Source organism: Hemibagrus wyckioides, linkage group LG23 (assembly GCF_019097595.1).
Source record: "Hemibagrus wyckioides isolate EC202008001 linkage group LG23, SWU_Hwy_1.0, whole genome shotgun sequence".
Lineage (NCBI taxonomy): Eukaryota > Metazoa > Chordata > Actinopteri > Siluriformes > Bagridae > Hemibagrus > Hemibagrus wyckioides.
This window is the reverse complement of record NC_080732.1, coordinates 11320771-11334881: the sequence shown is the minus strand read 5'-3', so window position 1 is coordinate 11334881 and position 14111 is coordinate 11320771. Positions and strand designations below refer to the sequence as shown.

At 38.3% G+C, this 14111-nt stretch overlaps 1 protein-coding gene across 2 annotated transcripts in view; it reads left to right on the top strand.

The window, feature by feature from the left end:
• The first annotated feature begins 144 nt into the window (after positions 1-144).
• Positions 145-14111, top strand: part of bmp6 (bone morphogenetic protein 6) — a 32244-nt gene continuing 18277 nt past the window's right edge. For both annotated transcript variants that reach the window (XM_058375924.1, XM_058375923.1), the window contains exon 1: positions 145-974. In XM_058375924.1, coding sequence (XP_058231907.1) covers positions 572-974 — 403 coding nt within the window. In that variant the 5' untranslated portion in view covers positions 145-571. The remainder of the gene's footprint in view (positions 975-14111) is intronic.

Sequence of the window (14111 nt, the reverse complement as noted above, 5' to 3'; positions counted from 1 at the left end):
TCACCGTGTTTGGCTGACACACTTTGTGATGGCGTTCATGTGAGTTCAACTCGTAAATACGATCATTCCGACATGACTTGAACGCAGTCTATCCTGTGGGCTCCGGTAGCTCCACCTCTCCACCTCTCATCTTGGGCGGGTGTAGCAGCCGTTATATTGCGTTCTTCCACTGTGCGCAGTTCACCCTGGACCGAGAATGACTTTTCTCCGAACCTGCTTATTGAACTATAATGGAAATTAAAGTCTATTCCTGTCGTGTTATTTTGGAACACATTCTATTGAACCTTCTTATTTTAGAATTAATGTGAGCGTGACACGCTTGAACCACGTCTCCCTCAGGTGTCCCATATTTTATAAGGCAACCATCGCGCTTTGGATTAAATGGATTTGATTTTTAATTAAGGACTTTTCCTGTCCTTGTCTTCTAGAGGATGGTACCTGCTGTGGCGTGAAAAAGATTTTCTCATAAAGAGCCGTGATCAATTCATCCCTCCTCCGGATAAACCTTTATTATTTTCAGAAGTTTGGAAAGTCCACAGTTGCTCACTTATCACGACATACTGGATCTAAAATGAAAAGCCGGTTTGTATTTGCGGGGTTTTGGTGGAGTTCCTATTGTGTGTTGCTTATAGCAGGTAGTAGTTATTTGATTGACAGCACCAGTGAACTACATTCGAGATCCACACACCGGCGTTTACGAACTCAAGAAAAGAGAGAGATGCAGAAAGAAATTTTGTCTATCCTGGGACTGTCGCACAGACCCAGACCTCATCTATGGAATGCCAAATACAACTCAGCACCCCTTTTCATGCTGGACCTGTACAATGCAGTAAACGTCGAAGAAAAAACTAAAGTTGATGGGATTTTGGAGCCTTATAAGTCATTGTTCACAACTCAAGAACCCCATTTAGCCACAATTCAAGACAACGTGTACTTAAATGAAGCTGACATGGTGATGAGCTTTGTGAATTTAGGTAAGCGTAAATTTCCTCTTTTTTCTGCCATGTTTTGAAGTGTTTATTGTTTGGATATAGTCGATGGTTATGAAGGGGTAGTCAGACCCAGAAGTCTGGATGTGGATGTGTTTGGTCAACACAGTAAGACTGTGCAGGTAATTAGGGGCTATACTACTGTAGTCATTCCACCACCTGTCGCTATAAATATAAACAGTTGGTGACACATCATTTATCTAAAACTTTTTTATCTAAAAGTCCCTCCGTCTTTATACTATTATATGCTATTCGTCTTCTATTAATACAGCCAGGAAGGATTTTGGTCTGTTTTATTACTCTGGTGTTGGAACAACATAGGCAGGATGGTCGCTTGGTAGGTCAGGTGTATAAGTTACTCAAACTCTATGACAAAGATGTTGGAGGTGGCATAGGTTCCAAAAGTACCATAAAGGCAAGGCCAATTAAATTTGTTTTTATCATTCATCCAACTATGAATGTGGCACCTTTGGCAGCAGAACACCCTTTTTAGGTAAGCAAAACTACTAGAAAAAATTAAAGTAGATAACACTTAATATTTACTTGCACATCCCTTGCTTGCAATGACCATTATCAAGCCAGTGATCTAATGACATAACCAAACAGTGGCATTCATCCACCATTCATCACCAAAGCTTAATTTAGTTTCTGGTTGTTTGGGGAAGTTTTCCCTTCAATCTCCTCATCAGGAGATTGTGCTCAATCAGGTAAAGGTGTGCCAATTGACTTAGCCAATTTAAAACCTTATTACACTTTCTAAAACACCATTTCCCTTATGTAGTCCTTTGCTGTGTTTATAGTGTGATTTGGATCATTGTCTTGCTGCATGATGAAGTTCCAACAGATTCGATTGGATGCATCTCTCTCTAAATTATTTGACTTTGAAATTAGCAGGCAGGATTTTTCTATAGACTTCTGCATTCATTCTGCTGCTCCCATCATGATTTATATAATCAGTAAAGATTAGTGAGCCCATTCCAAAAGCAGCAATTCAAGCCCATGCAATAACACTACCTCTACCTTGCGTGACCAATGACTGATGTCTCTCATCATGAGCAGACCCAGTCTTTCTCTACACATTGCCATTTCTATCACTAAGGTAGATTAATCTTGGTTACAGAACTTTTTCATCTCTGTATTTCTTTTAAAATAAATTTGGCTTTCCGATTGGTACTGTTGATACTTGTTTTGCATCTTGTGGTATGGGCTCTATATTTCTGCTCTCTTCTTCTTTTGACAATGAATTGTGATATCACTTTTGCCATATGGAGATTTTTGGGTATGTCACTGACTGTTGTTTCAGGATTTTCTTTACAGCTATCACAGTGTTTTGTCAGTAACTACTGTTGTTTTTTCTTGGCCAATATTTGCCAAGAAGGTTGTTAGTACAGTGCTTTCTGTTTTGTTTTTTTCAAGACAGTCCAATTCGTATTGGGTATGCCCAATGCATTGTGCAGTGTGGCAGTATGGGAGCTGCCATACTGTTGCATTTTGAGCAATTACTTCATTCAACAGAAGCAGGCCTGGTCCCAGTCACCTCCCCCTCTACTAATCTGGAAGCTAAGATTTAGGAGAAAAGTGTCCCTATTGTAGTTAAATCATTGTAGCAATCTAGTCTTTCATTGTAGTAGCCTAGCCTTTCATTGTAGTAACCTAGCATTTTATTTTGTACAGGTAGTGAGGCCTATAGTTGTGTGAAATTCAGGTGGAAATTAATTAGTGAGATGTATATTGTTTCAGACTAATTTGAGTTTAAATTTAGTCCGTAATTGCTGGTTTGAAATGGAGGAATTGAACAGTTAACGTAGCCAGAGTTTGCAGAGTATTGATGAGTTAACTGAAGATCTTAAACAAGGCATGACTATATAAAATATTCATACAAGTTTAAATAAATTTAAAAATTAAATATCAAATAGAAATATTTTTCTATACAAATCACATTATTTGTTATTACCATCAACTGCCAGGTATGTAGGTCTAATAAAAAAAACTAAAATCTGTATTTTCAAGCCTGTGGTTTGTGGAATTAAAAATGGCAAATTTGTAAGTATACTTTGGCCTATATTCCTATCCTGAGGTTTAAGGCTGATCACTCAGAACATCTCTAATGTAATGTGTCGGGTGTGATTAGCATATTTGGCTATACTAGATGTGTGTAGATCAACCCTGCATAATCTGTCCTGTGTACTGGGGACATTATTAGGGCCTGAATAGTGCAGGTTTCAAAATCACAAATCCACCATAGGACAGTCCGTTTCGGACTTTTAAGTAGAACAAACTGTTTATGCATTCCAGTCCCCACAAGAGTCTTACTGAACTCATGGTTTCAAGAATCACTGTAGGCACAGCTCAAAGAGTGCTCAAACTGCAGGTGCTCTGCACTCTCTGTGTCTAATGAGAGGTCTGGTCTCATCTTGACTGTTATAAACAGACTTGGATCACTACTTTTTGATGCACAAAAGGGGACACAACAACTTTGTGTTTCATAAATAACAGCTAGTAAATAGTTGTCTTTGTCAGTTTAGTCTGGTTTCTCCTTTTTGTAGAATTTTTATGATTGTAAACCCATTTTACATGTAAAGCATCATGGCTTGTTCACATTGGGGCATGGAGCTTCGATGATGCTTTGCTGTTTTTTTTGCACTGGTTTAGTTTTATTATAAACATGCATTAATACTAAATAATCACAAAGAGCCTCATTTATGAAGCAAGACAGAAGGGTATTTATTCATAAATCTTTTGTAGGAGCATTTTATCATTCCTTATACCTTTTTAATTATTACATAATATATAAATCAGGTTCATATGCATAGCCCTAAGATTGTAGCTAATGATCATTTGATCTGTTTTTGTTACATTTATTAGTTGGATTATTTAAAAAAAAAAAAAAAAAAAAAGAAATATATATATATATATATATATATATATATATATATATATATATATATATATATATATATATGTGAAAGTATGTTTTAATAAATATAAAAATATTTAATAATTCTTTGCAGAATTTCATTAAGTTCATAATGTTTTATGTTGGCCAAGATGAATACTGAAAGAGAAAGAAAAATCCTGAAAGAGCCCCTTCACAATTTGAGCCCAATGAATCCTGGCATTGTCATCTTGGAATATGCCTGTGCCATCAGGGAATTAAAAACAAAACATTGATAGAAATCAATCTCCTATCACGGTCATTCAGGATTTCTTTCTGACCACATTTCTTTCTTGAAGATGATGGCATAACACTATCCTTCCATGTTTTAATAATGAATTGGACAGTTCTTAACCAAATTTGAGTAGTTCTCCTTAGTTGTTTTCTGTGCTTGAATAATTTAATAAATTATTTTTAAATTTTCTTGTAGAATTCTCAGTGTTAGTTGTTTAGTGAAGCTGAAAATATATGGTAAGATTGCTGAGGGAGAGGCAGCAGCAGCAGGTGCAAGTGGCCAAGCAGCATAGTTCCAAGTGTCCCATTAACAGAGAGAGACATTGCAAATGCTCTGACAAACAGTGCCATCTTTGTACATGCTAAAGTGTTTTCAAAGATATATTAGACCTGTGCGAAACATTAGATGCTGTGAGAGAACAGCTCCAGTTCCACTTTTGTAGGCACCTACCCCAACCAAGAACAGGAGTGAAGGATAGGGCTAGGCAGAATGACGTTTTAGTCTTACTTTAAGGGTGAAAATATTATTGGTCCAATAGGTCAACATATATTATTTGTCCATCTTCACTCCACTTTTGTTAAGGATTTAGCCAAGGGCCTTGAATGAGGGGCAATGAAATGCACATTTCTCCAGCTTATGCATATGCCTGAGCATATGACTTTGTTTCTGAAGCTGGCAAAATGGGAATATCTTCAATTTACCCTATGTATTGATTTATGAATTTTAAGAATTTATGACCCAATTAATGAATGTTCAGAAGACAAAAGCACAAATGTCATGATCAGATATTCATAGTGTCTAGTGGTTCTGTTAGTCTTCCATTCATCACCTTCTCTTTTGATCAGATCTTTTTATCAGATCAGGAAGCTGGAGACATACATGAAACATCTCAACATGTGTTTTATGTTATGGGTTTCACCTTCTCATTTCAGCTATTATATTTTGTCAAAGCATACAGTTTACTGCCACACAATTCCCTATAGGTGTGCAGATATACATACATTTTTCACAGTGTCAAATCTCAGATTATGAATACCCAAGATTAACTGTGCTTGGCCAAGCGTGAAACAATATATTCTAGGTTTAAATTCAATTGGGAAAAGCCCACTTTTCTACTGAGCTCTGACAAAGTGAATGGTCTAGAGGAATGTGCAGTCAGCAAGTGGGACAGTAGCACTTAAGGGGAAAAAAGAGAGTTTGGCCGAGGTATTTGTATCTCTGGAATGTGAACCACCAATATTTTGACTTCTCCTTTGGAAACAGCTGCGTTTCCTTTTTCAAAGATATTTTTCCTTATTTATCAGATCCCTCAGGAGAGATTCATCTCTGCCATCTGACAGTGGCTTCCTCCTTACATCTGCCCTTTTGGCTAGCTTTGGGTCTGCACTTTCATGCACACACACACACACACACACACACACACACACACACACACACACACATATATATACAGAGCAACACACACAGATCATTCTAGCAGGCCTTTGCATAATATACTAATATGGACAAAAAGCAGTAGCCCACATGCTTTGCAGGAAAAGTACATGCTGACTGAACCTTATACTTTTATTTCGTTTGAAGTAAACTCTAGAAACATGGCATTAAATAACATTTCAAAAAGGCCAAAAAGCCAACATGAGAATAATTGTTTTGGGGTTTTGATTTTGGGTTCTTTTAAAATGAGTCCTTTTTACCTACTGTAAATGTAGTAGACCAACTAGTAGTAGAACTTTTTTTTTTTTTTACAAGGCTACAAGGCTTTTTTCAGCTTACAATCTTAAAATCTCCAGTTTGGATTAAACACCTTATACTGTGTCAAGTCATCTCAAATTACAAATTGTCATATTACTATGAAAATAATTTTAGACAAACACTTACTGGAAATTGGTCAAACATTTAACTAAAGGAAATTTGAGTGAGAGAGGAAATATAACAATAATGTATTACAGTGAAATAAATTCAGGGTTATATTTTGCTATTTACTAGGTGATTTATGTTATTTTTAAATTTCTTACAGTTTATACAGTATTATGCAGTTATTGGAATTATTCTATCAAAATTCGATGATTTTTACAGAATAAGCATTAAAAACATACAGTACTATGTGCTAGGAATTGAAACATTTTGTGTAGCTAAAGGTAAAAAGTTCACTGGAAGCTACTAATGCATTTTTAAAGCTACATGCTTGTATGCATGCCTGACAATGTCGGGGCATGCCCCTAATGAGATGAGGGATGGTGTCCTGGGGTATTTCCTCCTAAATCTGGACCAGGGCATCACTGAACTCCTGTACAGACTGAGGTGCAACCTGGTGGTGTCGGATGGACCGAAATATAATGTCCCAGAGGTGGTCTATTGGATTTAGGTCAGATGAGTGTGGGGGGGCAGTCAGTGGTATCAATTCCTTCGTCCTCCAGGAACTGCCTGCATACTTTCGCCAAATGAGGCCGGGCATTGTCATGCAGAAGGAGGAACCCAGGACCCACTGCAACAGTGTAGGGTCTGACAATGGGTCGAAGGATTTCATCCTGATACCTAATGATAGTCAGGGTGCCATGGTATAGCCTGTAGAGGTCTGTGCATCCCTCCATGAATATGCTTCCCCAGACCATCACTGATACACCACCAAAATGGTCATGCTGAACGATGTTACAGGGAGCATAATGTTTTCCACAGCTTCTCCAGACCCACATGTCTGTCACATGTGCTCAGGGTGAACCTGCTCTCATCTGTGAAAAGCACAGGACGCCAGTGGCTTACCTGCCAATTCTGGTGTTCAATGAGAAATGCCAATTGAGTTCCACGGTGCTAGGTGCCCTGAACACAGGGGCCACAAGAGGACGTTGAGCCCTCAGGCCACCCTCATGAAAGTCTGTTTCAGATTTTTTGGTCAGAGACATTCACACCAGTGGCCTGCTGGAGGGCATTTTGTAGGGCTCTGGCAATGCTCATCCTCTTCCTCCTTGCACAAAGGAGCAGATACCGGTCCTGCTGATGAGTTAAGGACCTTCTACAGCCCTGTTCAACTCTCCTAGTGTAACTGCCTGTGTCCTGGAATCTCCTCCATGCTTTTGAGACAGTGCTGGGAGACACAGCAAACCTTCTGGCGATGGCATGTATTGATGTGTCATCCTGGAGGAGTTGGACTGCCTGTGCAACCTCTGTAGGGTCCAGGTATCACCTCATGCCTCCAGTAGTGACACTGACCCTAGCCAAATGCAAAACTAGTGAAAAAAAATCAGAAAAGATTAGTAGGGGGAAAAATTTCAGTGGCCTGCACCAGTAAAACCATGTTGAACTTTATGTGGGCTTATCCTTTATAACAACAAATGCAATCTTCACAGCTGAAACTAAAAGCTAAAACTAAGAGTAGGAACCCTGTAGGAACTGTGGCTCTAGTTTTCTCCCATAGTGCTGCTTCACTTACTTCACCACTCTACACACTTTGTAGGACACATCCTTGTACTTGTCGATGTTCTCTGTGGTGAGCCCCACTTTACAGGCAGCAGTGTATGATCTCAGAGTGTCACAGGTGGTTTTATCCATCCATGGCTTCTCTTTGGGGAAATGTTCTTATAGTGGTTTTGTGGACTGTATCATCTGCCAATATCACAATGACTTCTGAAATTGATGTTCAAAGTAGTTTAAAGCCACCACCATGGTCTCCAAGTGGTTCTATCCACAGCAGTCCTGTGTATCTCCAGGCTGTCTGTGTGGTGCCATCTGCAGCAACAGTGAGCACCTCCAAGTGATGAGACTGCAATCAGAAGTGGGGCATCAAGGTGGATCAGTGAGGTCCAAAGAGCAGAAGCATTCAGAAAGACTGGGAGCTCAGGAGTGGCATGTGCAGCTTGACTGAGAGAAAGAGGTGCTTGTGATCATGTAAGGACATGTACATTGTGTGCAAAGTGCAGGCAGGGACTCCAGCAAAATTAGCTATGACAACATTACTAAATGGGAGAGCCAGATGGTGACACAGACATGAGGGCTTTCTGGAACATAAAGCAGCCAGACACTCCACCATCAACAAACCTGAGTGAATGCTTAAGAGTGGGGAAATGACAGCAAACATCCCAGTTCAGCAAAACTCTCTGATCCCATGAACCTCCAGATCTCCTTATAGAGAGCCCTGAACCCTAACTGGAAGACTGTTCTGTAACTGCAGGACTCTATATGTAAAAGCTCAGTGCGAATAGTTGCTTATTACACCACCATCTGAAGACCCTGTTTATCCTGCATGGTGCTGTTCCCAAACCAGGCTGCTGTAAGTAGTGCAGTTGTAAGTTTATTAGCACCGTAGAGTGCTTTTAAAGCTTCTTTAATGACTGACAGGACCATGAAAGGTCCTGCGTGTTTTGAACACTAATGTATCAGAAACAGTTCACTGTCTTTACTAGGGTCCTGTCAATCCTAAGGGGGTGGTAGCTCCTCTACTGCCCCACATTACAGGCAGCAGTGCAAGATCTCAAAGTGTCACATATGGTTTTATACATCAATGGCTGTTTGGGTTTCTGATTATGGTTTGTGGTTTGTGGTTTTGTGGACTGTATCATTTGCCAGTTTTCTGATAAATCCCACAACAGCTTCCATAAAAACTCTGTCAGCCATTGTGCGTTAAAATGTATATGTATTATTTAATTTGTGCGGTTCGCTGCCTCTGACTACTCCAATTATCCAATCAAAGGATGGGAAATGGCTGACGTAATCGTATGCCTGCTAGATGGCCCCAGTGACGCCAACTCGAAATCCGATTGGTTAATGTAACAATTTCATTGCCACTTATTTTAAGTTACGGGCGTCTGCACTGTTGATTCTGAAGGCCTTAAGACAGATTTCTTTCACCCTGGCAACACATGATGTCAGCCACTGGCTGAAATATGATTGGATAAATACTCTTCACTGCTGTTTAGGCCAGCAGAGAAGGCCTTGCTGGCCCTGACGACCCACCACTGCTTTTAACAGAACTCAATCTAGCACTGACAGCTTAAAGTGTCCACTGATGGGTTTGGTTTAAATGCAATGCAATTAAATTTTATTTGTATAGTGCTTTTAACAATGAACAATGTCACAAAGCAGCTTTACTAGACTATATAAATTCAGGATAGAAATTATACATTTTAAATGTGTTTTACGACTTTCTTTAGTTGTTCATTCTTCAGTGTATCTTTAGCTATTTCTGCCCATTTTGCAGTTGACACTTGCATTTGTGCTCTGATTTTTCACAGCCAAGCATTGCACCGAGTGTCTTTTTCCTATTTGAGCATAGTTTCTTTCTGCAGAGGTAATTGTGCATATTTCATATGTGACTGGGTTAAAGTCCAATAGAATTTCAGCTCCAATTCTTGAACATCCAGATTCCATGTGCCCATCCATAGTGTAGGTGGATGTTTCAGACATAACATTGTGAGCCATTCTACAGGAATGACAAGGTAATCCTTATAATCTGCACCCATGTGCCTTCTAATTACATAAATTAGAGGGGTCTTAGTATGGGCTCACACAGTAGTAGTAATTTGAGACCCAGCTTTTTTTCTTGCACAATCCAGATTTCAAGACAAACATTTAGGCCCTTACTGACTCAGGATACAACTAACAATGTGAATTCTTGCAGTGCATGTACATGAACTAAATCTCCTTGATCACTTCAGCTAGAACGATTATGCTTTTATCCATACCACAGAGGCCCTGTGTGGAAAGGACCAACCAGGAAATTGGAAAATTATTTAGAATCCACCATCTTGACCAACAGGATAAATGGTTCAGATGCATCCCTTTGGGCTGGGTACACCCAGAGATCTTTAAGACATTCATCCACAGGGCTAACTTCATTCCACCATGTACCTGGCTACCAACTACAATTGTTATCTTGCAACCTTCAGACACAGAGAGAATCCAACAGCAAAACATTAGCCAGCACTAAATCGGCACTGCAGTTCCACTCCAATTCATAATCAACTCCACAGGCCTTCTGAGCAAATTTGTCCTTAATTTGATGCTCCTTATCTCAGAATATATACATTTTCAGGTGTTATTAGCATAGTATTATGACTTCAATATTTGTAATTTCTTTGACTTCACGATTTCAGGTCGAGGTTTTCCTTTACTTATTCTTTGTTTTGGTGATGACTTCCAAACTTGTTTGTAACTCTGAGTTTGTCTGTCTATTTGGAGTTATTAAAAGGAATATACAAGCAACTCATTCTACCAGTGGTGGGCTGTCAGGGCCAGCAAGGTCTTCTCTGCTGGCCTAAACAGCAGTGATCTGAATCACTGACTTGCATTTTAATATATTTAATATATTTTTCCATGAATGTGTGTTAAATTATTCCCAGTAGTCTATTCTCTACATTTCATAGCTTTTCTCTCGGTTGTACTGCTTCCAGTAGTGTATATTTATGATAAGAGTATTTATCCAATCATATTTCAGCCAGTGGCTGAAATCATGTGTTGCCAGGGAGAAAGAAATCTGCCTTAAGGCCTTCAGAATCAATAGTGCAGGCACCCGTAGCTTAAAATAAGTGGCAGTGAAATTGTTACATTAACCAGTCAGATTTCGAGTTGGCGTCACTGGGGCCATCTAGCAGGCATACAATTACATCAGAAATTTCCCATCCTTTGATTGGATAATTGGAGTAGTCAGAGGCAACAAAATAACTAAATAAAATATATATATTTTAACTCACAATGGCTGACAGAGGATAAGAAATCAATTTGGTGAAGGCCAGTGAAGGCCTAGGTGTGAAATGCACAGCCCATCACTGCATTCTACCCAGTTTGTTACAATTGTGAGCTGGAGCATGGGGGGAGGGGTAAATTAATGTGCTTGTGTTTGAAGATGTTGGTTCCCAACCCTTTTTTTTTTCAAGACAAATCTGGCAACCTAGAAGGCTTGAACTACACGTTAGTAATTGGAATAATCTAAATAAGGGAGCCCAGATAATTGACATAAGCAGGTTCTTAATACATCTCTGAGTATGAGTAATTGTCCATCCAAGTACTGGAAGTTAAATAAATTGTCATGTTTTTAAGCAAAAACAGAGACATTGTAATCATTTTATTTTAAAAATTATTGTCTTAAATACTGGAATGTCATTTGAGATTCAGGAACAGACAAATAGGGACTGATAAATAGCTATTTAGCTTTAAAAATTATTACAATTGACTCAGGTGTTTGTGTGTATTAGATTAGATTAGATTAGATTAGATTAGATTAGATTAGATTAGATTAGATTAGATTAGATTAGATTAGATTAGATTAGATTAGATTCAACTTTGTCATTGAGCAGAGTACATGTACAGAGCCAATGAAATGCAGAAGTGGATAAGTGGCATATTTACAATAAATTACAATAAGGATATACAGCTATGGGAATGATATGAAAAGGAGAAGGATGTCCTATGTACAGGTGTAGTAGGAAATATAAATAGGTATAAAAAATGTCTGTATATGTATGTACAATCACTGTATAGTAACAAAGAATTAACATGCTAAGCAAGATATACAGATGGGTATATGTATGTTTTACATATATATATATATATATATATATATATATGTATGTTTTACATATATATATATATATATATATATATATATATATATATATATATATGTATATATATCTATATATATGTGTGTGTGTGGTGTGTGTGTGTGTGTGTGTGTTTAAATAGTACTGTTTTTGTACAGGATAAAAAATGTACAGTAGTGCAAAACCAGTTTTTTATTTTCTATAGTGCAAAGACGCCAGGTGGATAAGTGAGGTAAAGTGAATGTACACAGATATTGCGTCTTTAATAATGCCTTTCGCCCTCTGCAGGCAGCGTTTATTGTAAATGCTACTGATGGTGGGTAGCTGAGTGGCACTGATACGTTGGGCGGTTTTCACCACCCGCTGAAGGGCTTTATGATCTGTAGCTGTGCAATTGCTAAGAATTCTTCAAGTTCTCAAGAATCTTGGAGCAGAGGTGCGCCTTTTTCAGTCTCCTCAGAAAATAAAGGCACTGTTGTGCCTTTTTTTAACCAGGAAGGAGGCATTCATAGACCAGGTGAGGTCCTCTGAGATGTGGACCCCGAGGAACTTAAAGCTGGGTACACGCTCAACAGCAGCTCCGTTGATGTGAATGGGAGCATGAGTCACGTCTGAGCACGTCTGAAGTCCATGACCTCCTTTTAGGGTACAAGTTAATTATTTTAAAAATATTTGTCATGTTAACACAGGACTCGGCATCATACAGCTCCCAGAACACAACACAGCCTTCAAACATGGCTGCCACAACCTACAATATTTTGCAAACTATCACATTCAAGATCACTGTTTTTCCAAAGACACACAACTGAACACAATCACATTCTTCAAAAAGTCCTAGCTCACTATTTCACTGTTAAAAATGCACCCTGTGTCTTTGTTGCCTGTCATTACCAAGCCTTATTTTGTTATTGTGATACTCTTCTAGATTCTTGTTTTGTCACTTTTATGCTGTTTGCCAGAACATTGTCTGGTTTTTGTTACTGAGATTGTCTCACATTTTCGATTTGTCTGCCAGCTTTTTAAATAAAACTTGCTGCCTGACAATATAAAATATATTAATTAAGAATATTTGTTCTTTATTTGTAATCATTAATAAATAAATAAATAAATAAATAAATAACCTAAATACCAAATTGTGGACTCTATAGTGCATTATTTAGTAGCTCTACAGGAACAAGCAATTGGGAAATTAGTAGTTTAATAAAGTTATAAGTATTTCTGCAAAAGAAATGTACTCAGGAATTACTTAGTAGTTAATATTGAACTTGTTGATGAAGCACTTTTCATCTTATGTACTGCATAGTTAGTATGTAACAGAAGTGTAAAGTGTTACTGATGGCACAGTGCTGAGCCTTCATTTAGTGCAGTGTGTCTTTCAAAATGCTTTTCCCTGCTTTAAACAAATATATACACTCGCACACACCTCACTTATACTTCCAAAACCAAATATGAGTCAACAGTATGGGAAATGGCAATAAATAAAAATTCTGGAGGAGGAGCAATAAAGAGGTATGTGTGTGTGCATGTGTGTGTGTGTGTGGGAGAGAGAGAGAGACAGGCTGTATTTTCCATCAGTGGAGCTGTCTGTGTCACTGTGTGGGCTAATGACTATACCACAGAAGAGACACAGCCAAACGTTATGCAAGTAAAAACATAAAATAGGCCTTATTTATGATCATTTATTTAAGGTGGGTCATATTATGCTAATCTATTTAAGGACAAGTTTTAAGTGGATAAAACAGGTTAGTATGACTGTGCATAAATTATTTAAAGCTTGTGGTTTCGAGGAGCAACAGGTAAGAAAATGCAAATTCAGTATATTCAGATAGTCAGCTGACCTCATTTTTTGGGCACATAATATTGCTGAACCTAGACCAACTGAAGCAACCATAGGTAATTACACTGTACCGACAGGCTTGTATCATAGGCACTAAGCATGATGGGTTGCTCCAGGGACCAAACTTTTCTTTGCTTGATACAGGCCAATAAGTTGACCCTTCTGAAACTGATCAACTTCTTTTCCACAACCACAGGATATGTCTTTCGACTTGGTTGTTTAATAAATGAGAATCTAGTAATTGCAGCAGTTAGGATTAATAACTTGTTGCCAGATGAAACATATTAATCACTTCTGTAATTATCCAGTGGACAGCTCTTACCTATATGGTTAGTTAAATCCAGGTGGTAACATTTTTTGGCTAGACAGTGTATTTTGTTATTAATGTCACATCTGTGGCCCTGTTCCAATCTGGCATTAACATGCATTCTTGGTAATCAAGAATCACAAGTTGTCAGCACTGAGTATGGGTATGAATGGGGTTGTTGTGATTTCTTTCTTGATGATCAAAACACTCCAGTTCATGCGAAGCAAAATGACTAAAAAAAGACATCAGAAAAATAAATCTTAGTGAAAGTGTCCC